The 21,662-nt window shown below is 32.6% G+C and overlaps 2 protein-coding genes and 1 pseudogene across 3 annotated transcripts; 2 read left to right on the top strand and 1 right to left on the bottom strand.

The window, feature by feature from the left end:
- Nucleotides 1–1,708: 1,708 nt before the first annotated feature.
- LOC145556683 (syntaxin-31-like) lies at nucleotides 1,709–5,743 on the bottom strand. 2 transcript variants are annotated; one of them, XM_081618337.1, is made up of 6 exons: nucleotides 5,216–5,743; nucleotides 3,021–3,268; nucleotides 2,767–2,912; nucleotides 2,574–2,615; nucleotides 2,222–2,413; nucleotides 1,709–2,032 (listed from the first exon to the last, which is right to left on the bottom strand). In XM_081618337.1, exons 1-6 carry the CDS (start codon nucleotides 5,523–5,525, stop codon nucleotides 1,873–1,875), a joined length of 1,098 nt encoding a protein of 365 aa, XP_081474463.1. In that variant the 5' UTR covers nucleotides 5,526–5,743; the 3' UTR covers nucleotides 1,709–1,872. The 2 variants fall into 2 exon arrangements, with proteins under 2 accessions (XP_081474463.1, XP_081474464.1); XM_081618338.1 differs by having other exon boundaries at nucleotides 2,574–2,612; nucleotides 5,216–5,704.
- A 1,588-nt stretch (nucleotides 5,744–7,331) lies between these two features.
- LOC145556682 (putative indole-3-pyruvate monooxygenase YUCCA10) lies at nucleotides 7,332–9,799 on the top strand (annotated as a pseudogene).
- A 2,689-nt stretch (nucleotides 9,800–12,488) lies between these two features.
- Nucleotides 12,489–15,090, top strand: LOC145642398 (large ribosomal subunit protein uL10-like). The gene is made up of 5 exons (XM_081693566.1): nucleotides 12,489–13,004; nucleotides 13,100–13,168; nucleotides 14,146–14,244; nucleotides 14,329–14,721; nucleotides 14,809–15,090. The coding sequence occupies exons 1-5, from the start codon at nucleotides 12,747–12,749 to the stop codon at nucleotides 14,956–14,958; spliced, it is 969 nt and encodes a 322-aa protein (XP_081549692.1). The 5' UTR covers nucleotides 12,489–12,746; the 3' UTR covers nucleotides 14,959–15,090.
- Nucleotides 15,091–21,662: the final 6,572 nt, after the last annotated feature.

Below are 21,662 nucleotides of genomic sequence, written 5' to 3'. Positions count from 1 at the left end.
CTAATGCCCTCAATTTGCAAACGCAAGATATACAGACTACAGAGGACATTATTCTGAACTCATGCTAATCTTTCATCATCATACTCGCTAATGTAGACATTATGAAGGCGCAATATGATGGTTCTACCCAAGCGCACTTTAAGCAATATTCCCTCTATCTAAAGGGCAAAGTTCCACCACTCTACATCCTAGCTATCGGCCTGTCAACTAAGGATTTAAAGAATGCAATGAGCTCGCTCTTCAGCTTCCTGTTCAACAACTTTCTGCCATCAAATTTGTTCGATGCCACGAAAGCCTCAAGTTGCCATACTATAGCCAGCTAATTTCTAAGAATATTACAGGTGATCTTATTTATAGTTATGGTAAATGAAATACACAATTTTCTAATACTAGTACTTGTTATCTCCCATCCATTAATTCAATACAGTAAGAATTATTAAACTAGGCATCCTATTTCAAACAACAAAGGTAAGAGTCGTAAGACTGTAAGAAAGAGAACTTCCATTACTTAGTTAATTTCTTAGTTCTACAATGTAGCAACGAATAACAAAAAGAACTCAAAAGAGAAGCCATCAACACAAACAACACAGGTACTTTAGCTTTTAAGAGAGTGGTAGAGTCGTAGAGCTATAGATATTTAATAGAATGATACAGTCCAATACGGTAGGTTACAGATGATAAATATAGATATAAAGTTGTCATATGATAAAAGCAAATGTGAATAACACGGATCAAATTGGAAAATAGTGCCATAGATGTATCTTACTAATTGTACTAATTGTTTGAATAATGAACGAAAAGTGAAAAAAAAATTCATCCATGATAGGGTTCTTGTTTCCCTTTTCCTGTTCCACTAATCCACCAACAACACAACTATCTTTTTGTTTCATTATTTGAAAGTTGATATAACAGAGAGCATTAATTCACAGTTGTAATGATTCAGCGACTATATATTTTTGGTAGAACAGAGAAAAATTAACATTATATCTCATCTTACTAAAAAAAATTTGGGGACAGATTCACCGACAGTCGACAGAGGAAGAGGGAACACCATAAACTCATAAAGCATAGAGTTTGTTTAGTGCACACAACAATTTCATTTCAGGCGCAACAGATTGATTAAATTAATTAATTGATGTGATGTAATCACGTCAAGTTTCAAGTTACAAACACATAAAATTGACAACAAAGAATGCAACTTATATACAGCCAGAGTAAAGTAACAAATTTGCAATATCAAGAATTTTGATATTCTACAAGACTAGCCAAGCTACAAAAATTTTATGCAATTCCCAGACTTCTGGATACTATAGATTTGTAGTGATCAAATCTCGTAAAATGGAGCAAAAGAAATAAATATCTAAACAGTCATCACATGTTTTCCAATGGCCAAAAAAAAAAAAAAAAAAAAAGCAGTGCGGTGTAATGGTCTATGAGGTCCTCTGATCTCTTTACAGGCTTCAAATTGGGTTGTTCGGTTGGTTTGATGTTAAAAAATAATAATACTACCTCCGTTACATATTATTTGCAACGATTAGACATTTTTCCTCTCTACTTTATGTCAAATCGTTGCAAATAATATGTAACGGATGTAGTAATAAAGAAAAGACAATCAACTTTAAAAAAAAAAATTAAAAAAAAAGTGCATTAAAAGAGAATTTGCTTTCGATATGCTGTTAAACTTCAGAAATGCTGCTTACAAAAAAAATGCTTCTCTCAAATCAAATACTCGTATTCAGGAACCTATTTCTATTTACAGGTAAATTGGTAATGCATCCTTAACAGATACAAAAATGGTTGGTATTTCAGATGGGAACTAGATATAAAATGTGACGAATCCCATAAACTAGTAGTGCAAAGTTTTTTTACAAACTAAACAATAAAGAAGATGAACACCACCAAGAAAAAAATTAAAACACCAAATAGTTTGAATAGCAAGGACCTGTTTGATGATATACGAGTTAAATGTTTCAGTAAAGCACTGTGAGCACCTTCCACATTGCTCAGGGACTCTTCCATGTTATCGTCAATCCTAGTTGCAACAAAGGTCTGATTAGAATTTATGAGTCAAACTAAATGCAAATGGTTGAGCTCTACGAATGACTATACACCCAAACAAATGTGATTTTAAACAACTTGGAGGGTGATGATTATTTTTTTTTAAAATGCCAGCATAAACCTATAGATTATAGAAGGTGATGAATACAGTTACAAGACCAACCTAATTAGAAGCTCCCCCTGATGCGCAACCGTTGTAGCCAAATGTGTAAAGATCCCACTTAACTCTGAGATTGTAGATTCTACATTCTGAAGAGCTGTGGCACGATAATGATTCTCTTGCTGAGGAGCAGCTTGCTGAAGCATAGACATTTCCATGTTGTTGGATGGTATAGTCTCGGTACCCATCCTCCGCCTGCAGTAGCAAATTCCAAGTAATATAAGGCAATGGTTACCTCTCAAGAATCTCAACTCTAAAGCAGTACACACGATTACCTTCAGCTTAAAACAAAGCATCTGCTACTAACTTTAAACAACTAAGCAAGCAAAAAACTAAATTTGGTTAAAGAAGATACCTAAGTTGACTCCCGGCCTGGACTCCACTTGATGATTGTCTGCTGGGCAAAGCACACAATGATTAGAAAATGGATGCCGATAGTCAGAACTTATACTAATGCCTACACAGATGCAATGCAAGAGGTTGCTGTAAAGATATGTAATTGCATTATAAACATAGCAGGTCTAAAGATTATGGACGAAATTACTGACAGGGTAGGTTGCACACTTGCAGAGACATTTGATGAATTCGACCATGGAGGTGGCTCATTTATGGCTTTAGCAGAACGCTGAAACGGATTATCTCTAGATGCATTAGCTGAAAATAACTGTTTCCTGGTTTCATGGGCCTTGATATTCTGTAAAGCAGAAGAAAATGACAAGTACGTTAAACAAACACTACGTAATAATAATAATAATAATAAAGCATAGCAGTGAATTCAAAACTTCCACCATGTAAGACATGCCTCTGTTCTAGTAGTCAATACTTCCTGGAACTGCTTTGTAGCTGCCATCAGTCTGTTTTTTATGTCATCACAAACAGCATTTGCATGAATGGCCTTATCATCTGAATAACTTTTAGTTGTTTCACTGTTTTGAAGATTTTGTAGATCTGCAACTGCTACATTGAGTGCTGTAATATCGTCTTTAATCAACGCTGTTAGCTCTTGTATCTCTTTCGTAGGATCGTTAAACATAGAAGACGTCTTTGCCACTAAAAAATTATGAAAATATATAAATTAATATCAGATATGTATAATCAGCTTTTATTAATTCAGTATTGACTTGTAAGCACCATAAATAAAGTCAAATGAGGAAGGTGAAACAATTACCACTGCAGATTTAAGGCCATAAGCACAAGGCACAACTGCACAAGCTAATCAAAACAAATGCCAACTCTTTGGAAATAACTGAAAAAGGCTATGGTGAATAAGGGGGTTGCGAAAAGACTTAAAAGAGGGTTGCAAGGGTGCAAAAAGACTAGACACCAGCTTTAGTAAAACTTTTCAGCGACACAGATATATATGAGTTAAACATGAAAGCAGAGCAGACCACTACAACAATACACTAATTAGTACTACCTCCCTATACATAGATCATATAGTACTTGCAAACCACACATTGATGACTTCTGATTGAAACCAGTCAAAGCACTTGGGATTTAGCAACTACAAAAAAAGAATAAGTACAAGAAAGCAAGAGACTCTTAGGCTAAAAAAAGGCAGAGAATCAGTACACTTGTTTTTTCCCGAAACCTCCCCCCCCCCCCCCCCCTTCCCTCTTCCCAGCCCCAAGTTTTCAAATATGTTGGACCTCCTATAAAATTATTACCAAATGGTAACCAAAGTAAACAAATGAATATTCTTACTCACCACTTTAGCACATACTACATGCTCTCCTAATCTCCTATACAGAAAATCACACCTTAGATGAAACAAACACATCATGCGTACACAAAGTACACAGTGATCTATATGTACATATTTCAAGCTGTCAAGAACACTGTAAATGGTGGTAAAGCTCAACCTCTCGCTTTTCTAATCAAGCCTTCCCATAAATCGCCTGATTAAAACTGCTAGTGATGTAGTTGTTTTATTTTACACCAGCACAAACTACATTGATTATTCATCTAAACAACAAGTCTACATTACATACTGTATACATCAATATAATAAATATTTGTTTTAACATAGATGCCGTATGAGTGTCAGATATGAGTATCGATCGAGAATCCGACATGAAACACTCTTTACTTGAAGAAAAGGTGACACAGTTTCAAATGTCCAAAATTGATTTATGGTGTACAGACATAGGATAAAGTGTATGATTACATTTCAAGTTTTTACACCAAAATTAATATGCAAAAACACCCGATTGGAGTTTCAACTATCTAACATAGATACTGAATTAAAATCTACAAAGTATAAGAGTACAACTAGCAAGTAAGACTTGGAGCAATTTGTATACACTATACAGTACCCCAAATCCCTAATAATAAACTACTCGCACTAGTGCACTACCTTAGGGCACAAATCGTAAATTCAAATTACTGCACTATTAGTCCATCAGACATTAACTGTCTTTCTCAACTCTGGAAAATCCTAGACAATTCTACTGGTCCAAATTTAACATTGTATAAGTAGCAAAAGATTTTAATGGTCAGGGATATGATTCATAAAGTGTGCAAAGCTAATTGTCCTAACTAGTTTGGAACAGGGAGAATAGTTCATTGTAACAATTTCACTTTTTCACAATTCATTAATCTCAATCAGCTAATGTTGTAATAAGGGAGATGTGACACTAAGTTTTCCCATAATCTCAAAACATGGAGTATGTGTTTATTCAAATAAGGACATTAATACAGTAGTAAATTATACTTAATCAACTACAGGTTCATATGTTAATCAACCCATTTCATCCCTTTTCAATCCTAAGTACATATATCCCCAATTTTACCTAAATACCACTAAAAAGTGAAATATGAGATTCCAAATCAAAAATGACAAATCAAAATTTTAAAACCCTCAATTTCTTGGCAGCGTGAAATCAAACTCAGCAGTAATTTAACAATACAAACACCAAATAATCACATTATTCAAAATCAATCGAATCATAAGTACTTAATCAATCGAATAATTAGGGTGTTTAGGATGATAATTACTTTGGGAAAGGCGGGCGATTTTCCGAGAAGCTTCGTGAATACCCAACCCGATTCGAGAAGCCTTCGTATTGAATTCGGATCTAGTAGCCAACGAGGGTGTTTGCTCCGCCAATTGGTTCACCGTAGTTGGATGAATTCCGGCGGAATTGACGGCGGCGGAAATGCCCTCGATCTTCATCAATGTTTCTGATAATGATCGGAATTCCGCCGTCCGATCTCGATAAGAGGTGATTCTGACGGAAGCCATTGATGAGTTTGGTGGGTAGAGGAAGGAGGAGAAGAGCTGATATTCGGACAAGAGTTTTAACATTTGGAAATGGAAGTTGGGATTTCTCTTTCGATTCCTTTGCCTTTTCCCTCCATCTCCCACCTCCCTCTATTTGGGATTTTGGGTGGCAAAAGAATAATGGGTTTAGTAACCAACTAATGATTGAGAATTTGAGATCTAATAGACTATTCGATCATGGGCCGTGTGGCCCGTGTCGATTAGCTATCAATTAGAGTTGGGAATGGGTCAAGTGGTATTTGAGCCGAATATAAAAATGGTCTGACTTGTAGCAAGTTTGATATAAGGTTCATGAATATCATTATTTAATTTTGGCAAAAAATTTGACATAAGCATGATACTGCAGTCTTAGCAACACATCAACATGCTCGCTGCCCAAAAATCTACAAAATTGTCGTGGGTTCGTGAACTTAGCTCAACATGTGGTCCAAGACTCCAAGTCATGCTTAAGTCTCGAATCGTGAAAGATTAGCACATATTTTCTTGGCTTTCTTATAAGTTCAAACGCTCAATGTGGATAAGTTCATCCACAAGCCCCAATGTTAGGCAAGTTTGGATAAGTTCAAGTATAAATTTGAAAATATCTAATACCAACTAGGCATTTTATACCCATAGATAAGTTTATGTATAAAAAGATATTAATTTCGGCTAATGTAATCCATTGATGATTTATTTGGCTATGGATAAATAGGATAATCAAATACACATACATGACCTTTAATAGCCAATATAATCACAATTACATAAGATATATAATTTTAGCCAATCCATTAATGTTTTGGCTATAGAAAGTCTAATGCACATACATGACCTTTGATGGATAATTAGGTATTATACTCACAAATAAGTCTATGTACATAAGAAACTTAATTTCAACTAATCCATGGATAATTTGGCTATAGACTATCCAATGCACAAACATGACTTTTGGTAAATAATTGGACATCTTATAATTGTGGATAATTCCTCTTTTTACAATTATATGGGTGATCTGAAATTTATCTGAGGAAACATATATGATTGCTAAGAGAATTCAATGTCTTTTTACCTATGCACCTTTTATTTTATTTATTTTTTTTACTCTACTTTATTTAATTAATGTAAAAAATAGCTTATATTAATTAAATACTACTTTCATACTTTTTATTTCATTTCAAACTTGTGTCCTAGCATTATAATACAACTAATGGAATTAGAAAACTGTTAATGCTAAATTTGTATAAGTTATTTAGACTTTATAAAATTGTCAAGGAAAAATGGAATCAATGCATATAAAATTTTACTATATTATTGTGTTAGTATTAAATTAATAAAATATTTTTGGTTTACATAGTTTTTTACACCTCCTAGTACATTATTATATGCTGTAAATCTTAGGGTGTTGATTTGTCAAATATTAGTAAGAACATACACATGCCAATGCGCTCCCTCTAAAAAAATACCCAAGTCATCACAAAAATAATTGTTTTTACCAAGTTTACAACTACTAATTGTCACATTTACATAAAATATAGGAATAGGAATTTTTTTTGTTGTTTTATTACTTTTTAGCTTGTCCTAGTAAGTTAATTATATTCTATAAATCATAGAATGTCAAAATTATCAAAAAATCCAGTATTATTAACACCACATGCCAATGCGCTTTCTCCAAAAATTACAAAATTAATCATATACTAGTAAATGAAAATTTACCTATGTTAATTGTAATATTCCAAAAGAAGGTTGTAGGTACATTTTGGAAAATCTTACCACCAAACCTCTATATATACACTAAACATTTTGGAGGGGTGATCCTAAACACACTCTATATTTAGCCCCAAATTATCCTTAGAATGACACTCACCCCAAAGTCAAATTTCTCCCTTTGAATACATAACTTCTTTTGTTAAACAAAACAATTATTTATCCAAAAAAAAACATATGGAAGAAACATTTGTCCTGATAGTGGGAGCGGGTCCCGCGGGACTTGGCATTGCTGCATGCTTAACCAAAAAATCTATTCCCTATATTGTTCTTGAAAAGGAAGATTGTTGTGCTTCTTTGTGGAAGAAACGTGCATATGATCGATGTCATCTTCATCTAGCAAAAGAATTTTGCTCATTACCTCATAAGCCGCATGCACCACAAGCCAAGAAGTATATGAGTAAGAATGATTTCATAGAGTACATTGATGATTATGTTTTAGACTTTGATATTAGGCTGCGATACTTTCACTCAGTTGAATCTGCATCATTTGATGAAGCCAAGGAAAAATAGCTAGTTGAAGCAAAAGACATTTTTGCGAACGCATCTAAATTTTTTGTCGCGAGTTTTTTGGTGGTCGCGACAGGTGAAAATGGCAAGGGTTACATCCCCGGTTCAAACGATTTCAAGGGAGATATAATACACTCTAGTGAATCTAAGTCTGGGCGTGAGTTTCAAGACAAAGATGTTTTGGTCGTTGGTTGTGGTAATTCTGGGATGGAAATTAGTTATGATTTATGTAATTCGGGAGCCAACACTTCAATTATTATCAGAAATCCGGTTAGTTTTTAGTATCACAATTTTTTTTTATCTTGTATATGTAACAAACACAACTATATTGTACTTATGTGTTGTTTTTGTTGATAATTGGTTCATATAGGTTCATGTGGTTGCAAGAGAAATGATATTTGCAGGGATGCACTTGTTAAAGTACTTTAGTTTACCAATTGTGGACGCTCTAGTCACTCTTGCTAGCACATTAAAATACGGGAATTTGTCAAAGTATGGAATTTATCGACCAAATGAAGGCCCTTTTTTACTTAAGGCAACAAAGGGAAGAAGCCCTGTAATTGATGTGGGAACAATAGCCAAAATTCAATCTGGAGAAATTAAAGGTAAATTACTTTTAATTATTTATCTGTTATAATAATTGGCCATTAAATATTTTAATCAATAATACTATTAATTAAGCATAGTATTTAATTTAATTATATTTCATCCCTTGAATAGTTTGTTGTTTCACTACTGTATGGGAACAATCTTAATAACATTAATAAGTTAAATTACTCCCTCCGTCCCAAAAAGAACGACCCATTTGGGTTGATTACGCGGGTATTAAGGAAGTTAAGTAAAAAGAAGTAAAAGTATATTGGAAAGATAAATTTACATGGGATTTGTAAAAAACATAGAGAGAGAAAGTAATAAAATAACATGGAAAATGAAATTTTTATATGGGGAAGCTAATTTTGCACAAATATTGTTGCAAATTGGTGCTGTTTTAATGCAAATGGGTCATTCTTTTTGGGACAAAGTTTTGGCCAAATGGGTCGTTCTTTTTGGGACGGAGGGAGTACTAAGTACCATGAATCCTTCCATTAAAAATTTGCTATTCTATATATGGTTTGATATTTTATATGCACATTTCTCACCTCACTTTTTTATTTTGTAAAACATGTAGGTTTTAACAAGGAATTGAGAGAATTAACAAGAGCAAAGTCATATTCGAAGACAAAGTTGAACTAAGCTTTGATGCAATAATATTTGCAACTGGATTCAAAAGCACGGCCTGTGAATGGATAAAGGTTTGTACATTACCTCGAAGTTTATGTAATAAATTAAGTAATAATCCAATCTTAGTATTACACACACATGCACGCGCAAAGAGATTAATTATATTATTTATGCACTATTTCTCAATTGGGTTTACCTTAATAAAATCGTAAGTATTATATATTATTATAGCATATACACTTAATGAAATTGTTTTTGTTTTTTTTAGGATTATGATTTTATGCTAAAAAACGATGGCTTTCCAAAGAATCATTTTCCAAATCACTGGAAAGGAGAGAATAAATTATATTGTGCTGGATTATCAAGAATGGGACTACAAGGTGTTTCAAATGATGCCATAGCCATTGCCAACGATATTGAGATGGTTTTAAGAACTATGCTTCGAAACTGAAGAAATTAAAGTTATTACATAAAAACTTAGTGGCTAGTGCTGAATTTTCTTTCTTTTTTTTTTTTTTTTGCTACTTTGTTCTACTTAGTTTACTTTTTGTATAGTCTCGTTAATGCTTCTATGTACATAAGTGAAAATATAAAATAAATATACATCTTGCTGTCAAATCCTTCAAAAATTCTAAAATAATGCATCTTTTATATCAAATATTCATTGTCTAACTTGTGCTTTTAGCATTGTATTTAATTTATTGTTAAAAGGATGAAGGAGCTTAATTTACACTAACGTATGAGCCACTTTCTTAGTAATATTTTAAAGCCAGATGGATATGTAGGGTTATGTTTAGTTCGAAGTTGATCATATGTGGACACGATCTGACCATTTTGGGTAGGTTTGGGCACAAATTTTTAGGCCCGAAGTTTGGCCCGACCCGACCAGGGAGTTGGGCAAAAATTTTAGGCCATAGCCCGACCTGTCAATGATCATCTCTAGATTAGTTTAACTTATTCAAGTTCATGTTTGTTTATTAAATAATTAATTATTTGATCAAAATATATTAGACTACATCAGGATAAGTTGTACTATCTTAATATTTGTGCTTATCCATTGTTAACAAAATTACAAAAAAAAATTATATTTAAAAAGTGCATATTAATGCGAATCTAATGGTTAAACATTAGATCATATCAGGGCAAGTAAAATGAAGCATAGTGCATATTAATGCGAATCTAATGGTTAAACATTAGATCATATCAGGGCAAGTAAAATGAAGCATGGATACAATATAGTCTATTTTATATAATAATAAGTATGCCATTGTGCCAACATTTCACCACAAACCTCCAATCCCACATTGCTCAATTTCTCTTATAAATAGTTTATTAAATTTTTTAGAATCTCCTTTTAGCTTTCATTTAACTACCGAAAACATTAACTAACTTCAAAAATTGATAAGACATAAAGACAATATTGGTATGTATAAATTCGGTCATTGAACGAATACCCTAAAGCCAAACAATATTTCTACCTAAGCCAACCTAGCCAAGACAAGTTCATGGTAAGTAAAGGATTGTATCCACAGAGAATGGTTATGAGCACACCCAGGAATATGAAACGGTTGTAAGCTAGTTCGGTCACAAGATTAGGATTTTATTTAATTAACTACTATGGAGATAAACATGAGGGGGGGAAATGAGAATCGACACCAACCAAACCAATAGATCAATACAATAGGCAAACACGAACACAAATTAGGTGATAGACAGGACACTCAACATTGTCTTCTTTCGAAATCACAACAATAAGCATTCCTAAACCAAACTCAACTAACATGATAGGCCAACCAAGTTTCAACGATGGGAAGTAGACCACTAACTCGGGTTCGTCTTTCGATCAGTTCAAGTCAGCAATAAGGCACAAGTAATTTGGGATTTCCCACCTAATTATTGCAACTAAGATAGAAATTCGGTATAATCATACAAGAAAATGCTCACAAGAAAACCTCATCTTTCAATGCAAACATATAATTGAATGCATGAGCGATAAGTGGATATCCAATTGCACATGCAATTAATCAATCCGTTAACAATCAATTATCAACCCAAAATAAAACATGCAAGCACAAATATTAATTAATGCATGGCTTGGTTGGATCTTCACCCAACCCCTAGCTAAAAGACTACTCACCTGGTGAAGACTAACATAAATACAAGTTCTTCTAGATCTAGCATTAATCTAAAAAGTTGAGAGAAGGGATAAGATGAAAGTAGATTAAACATGCAACAATAAATAAACAAGATCAAGAGCAGTAAATAACCATTCAAATCAAGTAATAAATCACATAAAAGGGAAATAGTAAAAGATAGAGATTACTAAATGAAACTTCAAACTTGAGAGAAATTGTTGAAATTAAGAAAACAAACTTCAATTGATTCACTACATTGATTGAGTTGAAAGAAACTAAGCTAATTAGTGAGAGTTTAGAGTGCTAACTAAGAGATAAGGGCCTAAGAGAACTAAGGGGAAGAAGATCCGTACAAATGAAACTAAAGGGTGTATTTATATTCCCAAAAATTACATATTAAAATCTGTCAAAAAAGCTCAGGCTGATAGTTGGAGTGCTTGCTCGCTCCTAAATATAGGAGCGCCCGCTCCACATAGGATCAAGGAAAAATGGAAACTCAAAAATATGGTAGAGCGCCCACTCCACCTTTGGTGCATGCCTGCTCCTGCTGGGACGCCCTTTCCTTTTGCTTTTGGCTTTGTCTAATGCCCTTCGAATGCTTAGTTTCATAGTTTGCTTATCAACTCTTCTTTAAAACCTACCAACATGAAAACACTTACATAAGAAAGGGACTTAAATACCCAAAAACTACAATTATACGCAAAATGGAGCTAGAAAGGGAATAAAGAGGGGGAAATGACTGCAAAATCGTATTAAAAAATACCATGATAAGTGGACAAATAAAACACTTATTAGATATAAACTTCAAATGAAGATTGAAGTATTTGAACCGCTAACGTATTATAACGGACCCTTGATCTTAAACTCTAAACAACTACTAGCTCAAGACTTCATCAATTGCAAGAGTATACGATGCTAAGCTTGGTTTACTATTAAGAATTATCATCTTCTAATCTTGAGGTTGGGGGTTCAAACCTCACAAGAGACACAGGTGTGAATCTCTTACCCTTCCCCTAACACTCAAAGTATATGACTCGCAAATACCGGATCAAAAACACCGTGAGGGTTGAGGTACGGGAAAAAAATAGTACCAAGTAATAAAAAAAAAATTGCAAGAGTATACTAATTAAAATATGGTTGCCAAAGGTTTGAAACTTAAAATCAAATTGGGCCTTAAACTTGTATTATAATATCCTCTTAAAACCAAATTCCTCCCAATTCCTAGTCCAATTAATCAACCATTTAAAGCCCAAAACAAACAACCCACCCATAACCGTGAGATCAAACCATCAAAAAAACCCAAACCGTCCGATCTAGGTCACATCTAAAATCAATCTCTCTCAAAAATCTCATACTATAAAAACCCCATCTTCATCCTCGTCTTCTTTCTAGCTGCAAAACAATTTCTAGGGTTTAGTATCAGTAGAATCTTCTCTTAGTTAATCTGCAAAATCCCACCGGAGGTTAAAGATACGGCGTCGTTTCGCTGTCCGCCTTGACAAGCATCACTTTCAGCTTAGTCTTGGCCCTCGATTTTGCCCTTTTCTTTTCTCTTCTCAAAAAATACCCAAAAAAATCGAGACAGAAACCCTAATTTTCCAGATTTCGTCGGAAACTTCAACTTAATTCAACAAAAATGGCAGTGAAACCAACCAAGGCTGAGAAGAAGATCGCTTACGATCAGAAGCTATGCCAACTCTTGGACGAGTACAGCCAAGTGTTGATTGCATCAGCTGATAATGTGGGTTCGAACCAGCTTCAAGGAATCAGGCGTGGTTTGAGAGGTGATTCAGTTGTTTTGATGGGAAAGAATACTATGATGAAGAGGTCTATTAGACTTCATGCTGAAAACACTGGTAACGAGAACCTGAAAAAGCTCGAACAGTTGTTGGTGGTATGTGTTGTTTTTTCAACAGCTTTTTGGTTATTTTTTTGTGGGATTTGTTTGAAATTGATGAAATTTAATTGGGTTTTGTTTGGAATTTGCAGGGAAATGTTGGTTTGATCTTTACCAAGGGTGACTTGAAGGAAGTTAGGGAGGAGATTTCCAAGTACAAGGTAATTTACTTTGATTTTGTTGTATTTTAGTTGATTCTGATTTGATTTCATGCTCCAAGACTTAATTTTGTTGTTTTATTCTATATTTTTTCATGATGATATTAACTGTGTGCATTAACTATTAGTTTTGACATTGATTTAACACTAAGAACGTTTCGTTTTATTTTCTGTGCTATTTGATATGTGCTTGTAGTTGTGTTATGTTGAATTTGGGATCTTCATTATGCTCAACTCTGGATAATTTTGCTTATTATAATCAATGTAGATTAAATTTGTAAACCTTTGTGGAAGTTATTCGAAAGGGTAAATATTGGATTCCAGTATCAATATGAGGTTAAACACATTGTATTTATACAATTATTTGACAAATTTGGCGCTAAAAGTTTAATGTATGGTGCTATGTGTATGGACTTGATGTTTTGTTGCTACCTGTGGTTGGATTTTTATTAAGTGGTAGTCTTTGTTTGTTGTTCTCCCCTTAATTACAATGTAGTTGATACCATATTCAAGCACCATTATTTGGACTTGGAATTTGGTAGTGCTGAATGTGTTGTACTCAGCATTCCACGAATTAGCTATGTTGGTTTATTTAATGGTGCTTATTTTTGTTACTACTGCGGACTTGCGGAGTAGTTCTCCGAGTTTTATCTTGTTTTACAATATTTTGGTGTTCTATGATGTGTGTATATAATTTGGTATTGCTCTGTTGAGGCTTTCTAGTTTTCTACTCTTTAATAGTTCATTCTTACATATGTGGTTAGTGCTTATTGATTTTTTTATCTCAATAACTTGGTCTACACTTGACAAGTTTTGTTTTGTATGTGTGGTTGTCCATTATGATAATGCTCTCAATGTTCTCAGTAAAATAGAAACTAGACATTCTGTTAGTCTATCAAAGTATGCTTTTGATTTATTTAATTAAAGCTTTGTAGTTAATCTAAGACTTGTTATTCTAAATCGTATTTTGATGTGAACAGGTTGGAGCTCCTGCTCGTGTTGGTTTGGTTGCACCAATTGATGTCGTTGTCCCACCAGGCAACACTGGTCTTGATCCATCCCAGACATCTTTCTTCCAGGTTTGTGCAATTGATATGTTAAACGAGTCTTTTGTCTCTTATTTATGAAGATTTTCTCATTTTGTCTCATGCTTCTATCTCCAGGTTCTCAACATCCCCACCAAGATTAACAAGGGTACTGTTGAAATTATCACTGCTGTTGAGCTCATCAAGAAGGGTGACAAGGTTGGTTCATCTGAGGCTGCTCTACTAGCAAAGCTTGGAATTAGGCCCTTCTCATACGGTCTTAACATTGAGTCCGTTTATGATGATGGGTCTGTCTTCAGCCCTGAAGTTCTTGACCTTACCGAGGATGACCTTCTTTCAAAGTTTGCAACTGGTGTCTCAATGGTCACTTCTCTTTCCCTTGCCATCTCATACCCAACTCTGGCTGCTGCACCCCACATGTTCATCAATGGGTACAAGAATGTTCTTGCCATTGCTGTTGCAACTGATTACGACTTCCCTCAGGCTGAGAAAGTCAAGGAGTATCTCAAGGTTTGTTTTCTAGACAGTCATTGGTTTTCATCTCAATTAAAGTAAAGATATAACCTTCTTATACTCTTTCATATTTCTGCAATGCAGGATCCTAGCAAGTTTGCTGCTCTTGCTGCCCCAGCTGCAGGCGGTGCTGCTCCAGCTGCAGGTGGTGCTGCTGCTGCTGTTGAGGAGAAGAAGGAAGAGCCTGAAGAGGAATCAGATGATGACATTGGTTTCAGTCTCTTTGATGAATAAGTTTGCTAGTTTCTATGTTTCAAATCTTATATTAGGAGTTATGTTTCAAAAAAATTGTTATGTTTGATTTTGTCAGCAACAATGTGTTTCACAGTATGATGGATCTTTTTAATTTAGTTCAATTTTGCTCTATCTAGCCTTTCTCATTATTGTCATGCTTGTGTTTAGGCGTTTCATGTAGTCAAATATACTTCGTATACCCTTTGTCCGGAAAGATAAGCGAATAGACCCCTGGTTTGGCTGTAGGTTTGATTGCCAGTGATTAAGATGAAAATTCTTCTGAAGAATTATTCACTCGTGATAACAATTATGCACTCGTGATAACTTCCAAGTTTCATGCTGGAGAACCATACTGGATAGTTCCGAATTTGTATTCGACTGTTGTAAACTTAGGCCGTTTAAGAAGCGTTGTAGAGAACCATATCTTCCCATCCTTTTTTCTGCTAGTTAATCAGTACAGGACGTTATGTTTCTGAATTCTTTAGGCTCCACTATGAAGTAATGGAAGGAATATATTGATACAGATTAAAGTTTAACATCCTTGTTTCTTGTAATAGAAAAAGTTTAACATCCTTGTTGAGCAATGTATGGAATTTGCGGATATACCAATTAACAGAAGTATTGTTGAGCAAACCCTCATTCAATATGTGGGAAATATTTTAGTCATGTTTTGACTTCTGTTTTCTTAAAAAATTGCCTCAAAAATTTTGACCTAAAATAGATTTGAGGTTTGTTTTGAAACAAAATGACATGTTCCTTTTTTTTTTTTTTTTTTTTCCTCTTTCATTTATCTTTCTATTAGTAGTAAACTAGCAATCATTATTACTATTATTAATAATGGGTAATGCTATACATAGCCCTTAGGGCTATATATAAGCATTGAATTTACTTTTGGAAAATGTATAAAGTTAGGAATTCATGACAAAAACACGCGCAAATCGGTGTAATTAGTGTGTTTTTGTCATAATTTTCTAAACTTAAACAATTTTCAAGAGTAAATTAAATCCCATTTAAGTTTTAATTTCGGGCTTACTTTAAGCTACCATTAACAGGCCTTAGAAATGGCTAGAACTTTTGAACACTCAAAGTCAAATTGTAATGGATCAACCTATATGTTATATAGCCCCGCTATGATTCGACAAAGATTTAGTTATTTGTCAAAACAAGTTGACTTTTCATTAGTTCAATTGAAAATTTTGCATTTTGCATTTACCAATTACCATACAAAGTGTGTTTGACTAAACCACGTGATGTTTAGGCAATTGGGCAACATAGAGTTGCAAAGCATACCCCTTTTCTTTTTTTTTTTTTCCATGTAATGAGTACCGTGGTATTGAATCTTTGAGAGTGATGTAGAAGAGGATTAGAGGAAATCCATACTCCCAAAGTTTTTTATTTTTTATTTTTTATTTTTTTTTTACAACAAAATTGTCTTTGATGGAGTTTGATTTAGTGACCGAAAAGTTTGGAGATATAGATTAAAAGACCTATTATTACTTGATATTTCCAAGGGGCAAGTTATAGTGATTGATTATTCAATTTGCACCTCTTATCAATCGTCTTCACTTTTGGCTAATTGATATTATTTGATGTGATTATGAAGAGGTGGTAAAAAGAAGAAAGGTTTGTTTTCTTTACGCCTAAGGCTAAGGTAGAGCCGTATACTTCCTCCCACATCCAAGATAGTGCTGAAACATGTAACATCCTATATCTAGGCTAAGCACTTTTATGAGTTTATCAAAATCTAATAAAATCTTCCTTTTAATAGGTGATCCTATAATTGTAGCTAATTGTATAATTTGAATCTAATCCGTCAAAATGAATACTTAATACTACTTTTTATCACTCAATTTTTGTTAAAAGTTAGAAAATTCAATCATAAATCATCACTATACTGCTATACTTAAATTTGGATTACATGAGTATTTAATTTCGAATGAAGTTATGAAGGGACTATTATTTCAAAGGTTACGAAATTACCGAGACTAGCATGGATTTTATTTGTAGTATATCTATCTTATAAATTTGATAGAAAATCTTGTTAGCAATAGCAAGATTAGCAACTATCAAGTGGCCTATATTCAACAATTTTTCGATTAATTTATTTTGTTTATGATATTAGTAAACAAATAACAGCTATAAGCCTATAACACCTTATCCAATTTACTACAGATGGACTATTATCCATTTATACCTACTAACCTCCCTTGAAAAATTATTAAGACCCTATAAATAATAGATCTAGTAAGTTGGCTTATTTTTATTTATTTTATTTATTATTATTTTTTTTTCTCAACTACTCCATACTAAAATATGGACCCGGATATTTTCATCAATTTTAGACAACAGGGTATTTGATATTGGGTGATAAGGTCTTTTAATTTCTAATTACAAAAATCAACTTATTGACGATGTTTGGATCTCCTCGATTGCAAGATGTATAAGCAATTAATATTCGATGAATATCAACGACCTTAAGACCTTGACTGATATATTTCTACTAACATTTCTAATATATTGACAAAGACTATATAAATGTATAAGAATTTATATATGTTGTGTAGTTGGTAAATACATACATATAAATGTTAGAATAAGTTCATTGCATTTTAAGTTATTAAATTTGTTATAAGTTTTTTCATTTTAAATATCATATATGTATATAACTTACGTAACACATGATTTGTGAGTGACATAATTATTGTCCGATATAGGAATACAAGATCTATTGAAAGCTTAGACATTAAATCGAGTTGTTGCAAGAACATTAGTTAGAGATAACACATATAAACGGAGTTTTAAACATATATTTACACACACACTATTAGATAAAAAGGAAAAAAGTTAGTGTTGGAATAGGATTTGTTTAAGTATAGTTTTAATTAGAATATTAATTTATTTGTAATCTTTAATATGGAGTATTATTTAGTCACGTATGAATATTAATGGTTGAATTTGTACGTTGGCAACGGTGTAACATTGTTTCTAAATTGACTTGTTAATGTATCGCTATGAGTCAATAGCTTAAGCCAAAGGAAAGATACAAATTTTAAATACTACAATTAATATTATTTTGGGGTTGCAGAAGAAGGGCTAGTTCCAATAATTAATAACAATACCACAAAAATAACAAATTAGTTGTCCAATGTTTAACTTTTATAAATAAAGCCTCAAAGGTCTAGAAAATGACTTTTAAAAGTGTCACATTAATTTAATTAATTAAAATAGGAAACCTCATTTCCAACACTAACTTTGGGCCTCCTTATCCATTAAGACGGCCCGGCCAGTTCCTTAACGTGGGGTTCTACAACATGAGAGTGTAATAACTGTAATTACATGTCTGATTGTTTCTACTACTAATTTTTTTGTATTAAAAAGTTAATTAGACGTTTAAAGGCTTAAAACAATGAAAAATAGTGGTGTTGTTTTCAATCAACCTAACAAAATGGTGGTCTAATTAATTTCGTAATACCCTCTATACTTTTGAGGTGACTAACTACGTGAAAAGGACTAACGTTTAAGAACTTATACAATATCATTGTTTTTAAGTTTGTATGCAATGCATATTCTTAAGCATCTTCCCAATTGTATTGGCTATCAATAGTCATTCTGCATAGAACTTTTCATCCATTATTGTGCGCTCACGAAAAAGAAGTACGTATTACTTTTTCTTACAAAACATTTCCAGTTGTATATACAAATAGCCTTAAATTTAGATGATTCTAAGGGTCTGTTCTAATTTACTAAATTGAGCTGAACTGAAGTGATTAGAGTTGAAATGAACTAAAATGAACTGAACTTAATTGTTTATGAGAGAAGAAAAATTAGGAACTGAACTGAATGGAGGTGAAGTGAATTGATCAAATTGAAATTAAGCTGAAGAGAACAATTAGCCCTGAGTCAGTTGGTTCATGAAAACTTTTAACATCCAAACTCGAGCAAAGTCTCGAAAACTTTTAAGTTCAACATTGAATGATTGACTTAATTATCTTCAAAATACATCACAATTCACAACATAGAAATTGTACATGTAGAATGTAGATTATACCTATACCATTTGAGTTATCGATGGATTATTTTCTCCTTTAACTCAAAATCCTTTTTAAACAATTGTAGATATCACTAGTCCACTTAAGATTGGATGATGTGAATCAAATTTTCTATATACTCCGTATATGTATAGTAGTCATTAGTTGTTAGTAGCTCATAGATAGGGATGGCAGAAACATACATATCTTATAACAAAATCATATTCCTTGATCTTGGCAACTTGGGCAATTCCATGTGAAGATATGAAATAAATGTTGGAAAACAAGGCATATGGCCGAATTTCTCCATCTTTTCAAATTCCCAAATGTTGGGCAAGTTTGGATAAGTATTAGAATAAACAAACATACTTATATTGCCTTTTATCTTATAATATGCTATTTATATTCATATATTTTTCCAACAAAAGACCACAATCCATGTTCAAATTTACTACTATATACCATGATAGACCTTAGTACAAAATGGGAGTTGCACCGAAATTCTTCACATGCTTAAACGCGTTTTTCATGGGCAAACAAAGCCCCACCCATGATTACACATATAATGTATAATTTCAAATTTAATTAATCTAATTAACGAACTTTTATATGTAGAAAATTTAATTTAAACCAATGGATTACCATTACCCCACCTTTGACTATACCATAAGTCAAACTTTAAATATTAAACTTTCGTCTAGAAACAAAGAATATTTCTAGCATGTTGATTTTTCTACATTTTTTTGTCTTTTAAAGAAGGTTGTCAAATAATTTATTGATTAGCATTGGATGATGGTGATATCCATTATTTTTCATTATACAATTGATGATCATGCTTGATTCTAATCTATTTTTTACTTATTCGTTAAATCGTTCTTATACGTATGTATAGCTAGGCTGGTTAACAATGTACATATCTGAATGTGTAATGGATATTTTATGTATAATAAAAAAGATTAATGAGAATAACTATACAGATCGAGATTATATTATTATACGCTATGCTCCTTAACCACAAAGCAAAGGGCAATAATAAAAGGTAATGAGGGTGAATCAGTGTGTGCACAATCGAACATGCTTGACGTGATCTCCTCGATTACCGATGGTGCTAAAGATAAGGTCATCGTATCATAATGGTTAAATACATGCATACATTGATATATACGTTATCTCCAAATCTATGTTCATGTACTCATCCCTATGTGTATAACTATTAGATAATTACTACGAGTATATTTTTTTAAAATAAATTTATCATATAATATAATATGTAGATATATATGAGGAAACATGCATATGACTTTATTCTTGGATGTGTTCGTAATCTTTTATATACAAAAGTATATAATAATGAGTACTGATTTTTGTAGAGTATTACCAAGTATAAATTTATTTTGTGTTAATTTGGCAATGTGTTCTGAAAAAATCCATAGACATCATAGATAGTCAAAATTTTGATATCAAAAAAATTGGATTCTCAGCAGATTTGCTGATGATGTCTTATTTTTAGTCTTTTTTTTTTAAAAAAAAAAAAAAATTATATTTTTATTGGCAAATTTTATTGAATAAAAATGACAAGCACTATCATTCATTAACGAGAGAAGTTTATCCAAAAGTAGTTGGATTAATATGTCACGTATTGGTATATTTCGGTAAAGCTACAACACATATCAACAAGCTGCATTACTTTTTTTTTTTTTTTTTTTACAGATATTTAATTTTCTCTGTTTGCTTGTATAATGGTACAGTAATAATTAGATCATTACATTTGTCAACCTACACCTTTGACATTTAGGAGGTGTTTGGTATGTTGGAATTAAGGGTGAGACTGGGAGATTTAATCCCATCCCAGTTGAAGAAAAGAACTTTGTTTATTTGATGGAAATAGGAATAATAAGAGGTTTAATTTGGGAATGGAAATATTTAGGGGTGAATTTCCACCATTTTATTACCTAAGGTAGGTACTCCGTAATATGAGAATGAAAATGGCTTTAAATGACATTTTTGCCATCAATAAAAAGAATTGAAAAACAAATGTTAGTAAGGGTATTTTTGTGAAGTTGTTATTTATTTTCTATATTTTCCCATCCACCATCCAAACAAGGTATTAATATATTTTCATGTTTTTTTTTTTAATAGCAAAAATATTCATTAATTAAAAGTCATACGACATCTACAATAGAGATTCGACGTTAACAAATACATAAGATATTGAACCAAATAGAATTTTATTTCATAAAAACTACGATCGTCGAGTAGATCTTGCACTGCGGAGTATCTCCCGCTTATATTTTCAGGTATTCTCATTAATTAATTCTCAATCTCATTCCCACCTTTTAATTCTCAAACTCCCATTCCTTCATTCCAAACACCACGGGATTTTTCTTGCAAAACCCCATCTTATCTTATTAGCAAATATACTTGTAGGATTATCATTCCCCAACATAAAAAGTTTTTAAACAAAAATATGATCATGATTAGTTAATTTAATTATGAGTCTAAATGTACTCCTCATGTGATAATCAACACAATTGTTATTCTAATAAGAATACTGATTACTTTATTTATTTATTTATTTATTGAAGCAATTTTATTTATTTATTGATACTTCATATATCCCTAAATATTGGTTTTTATTTCATTGTAATTAAATTTACAAGACTAAATTTTGTATGA

This window comes from Chenopodium album, chromosome 8 (assembly GCF_948465745.1).
Source record: "Chenopodium album chromosome 8, dcCheAlbu1.1, whole genome shotgun sequence".
NCBI classification, from domain to species: domain Eukaryota; kingdom Viridiplantae; phylum Streptophyta; class Magnoliopsida; order Caryophyllales; family Amaranthaceae; genus Chenopodium; species Chenopodium album.
The sequence above is the reverse complement of the archived record's forward strand: the minus strand, read 5'-3'. Positions and strand labels throughout refer to the sequence as shown.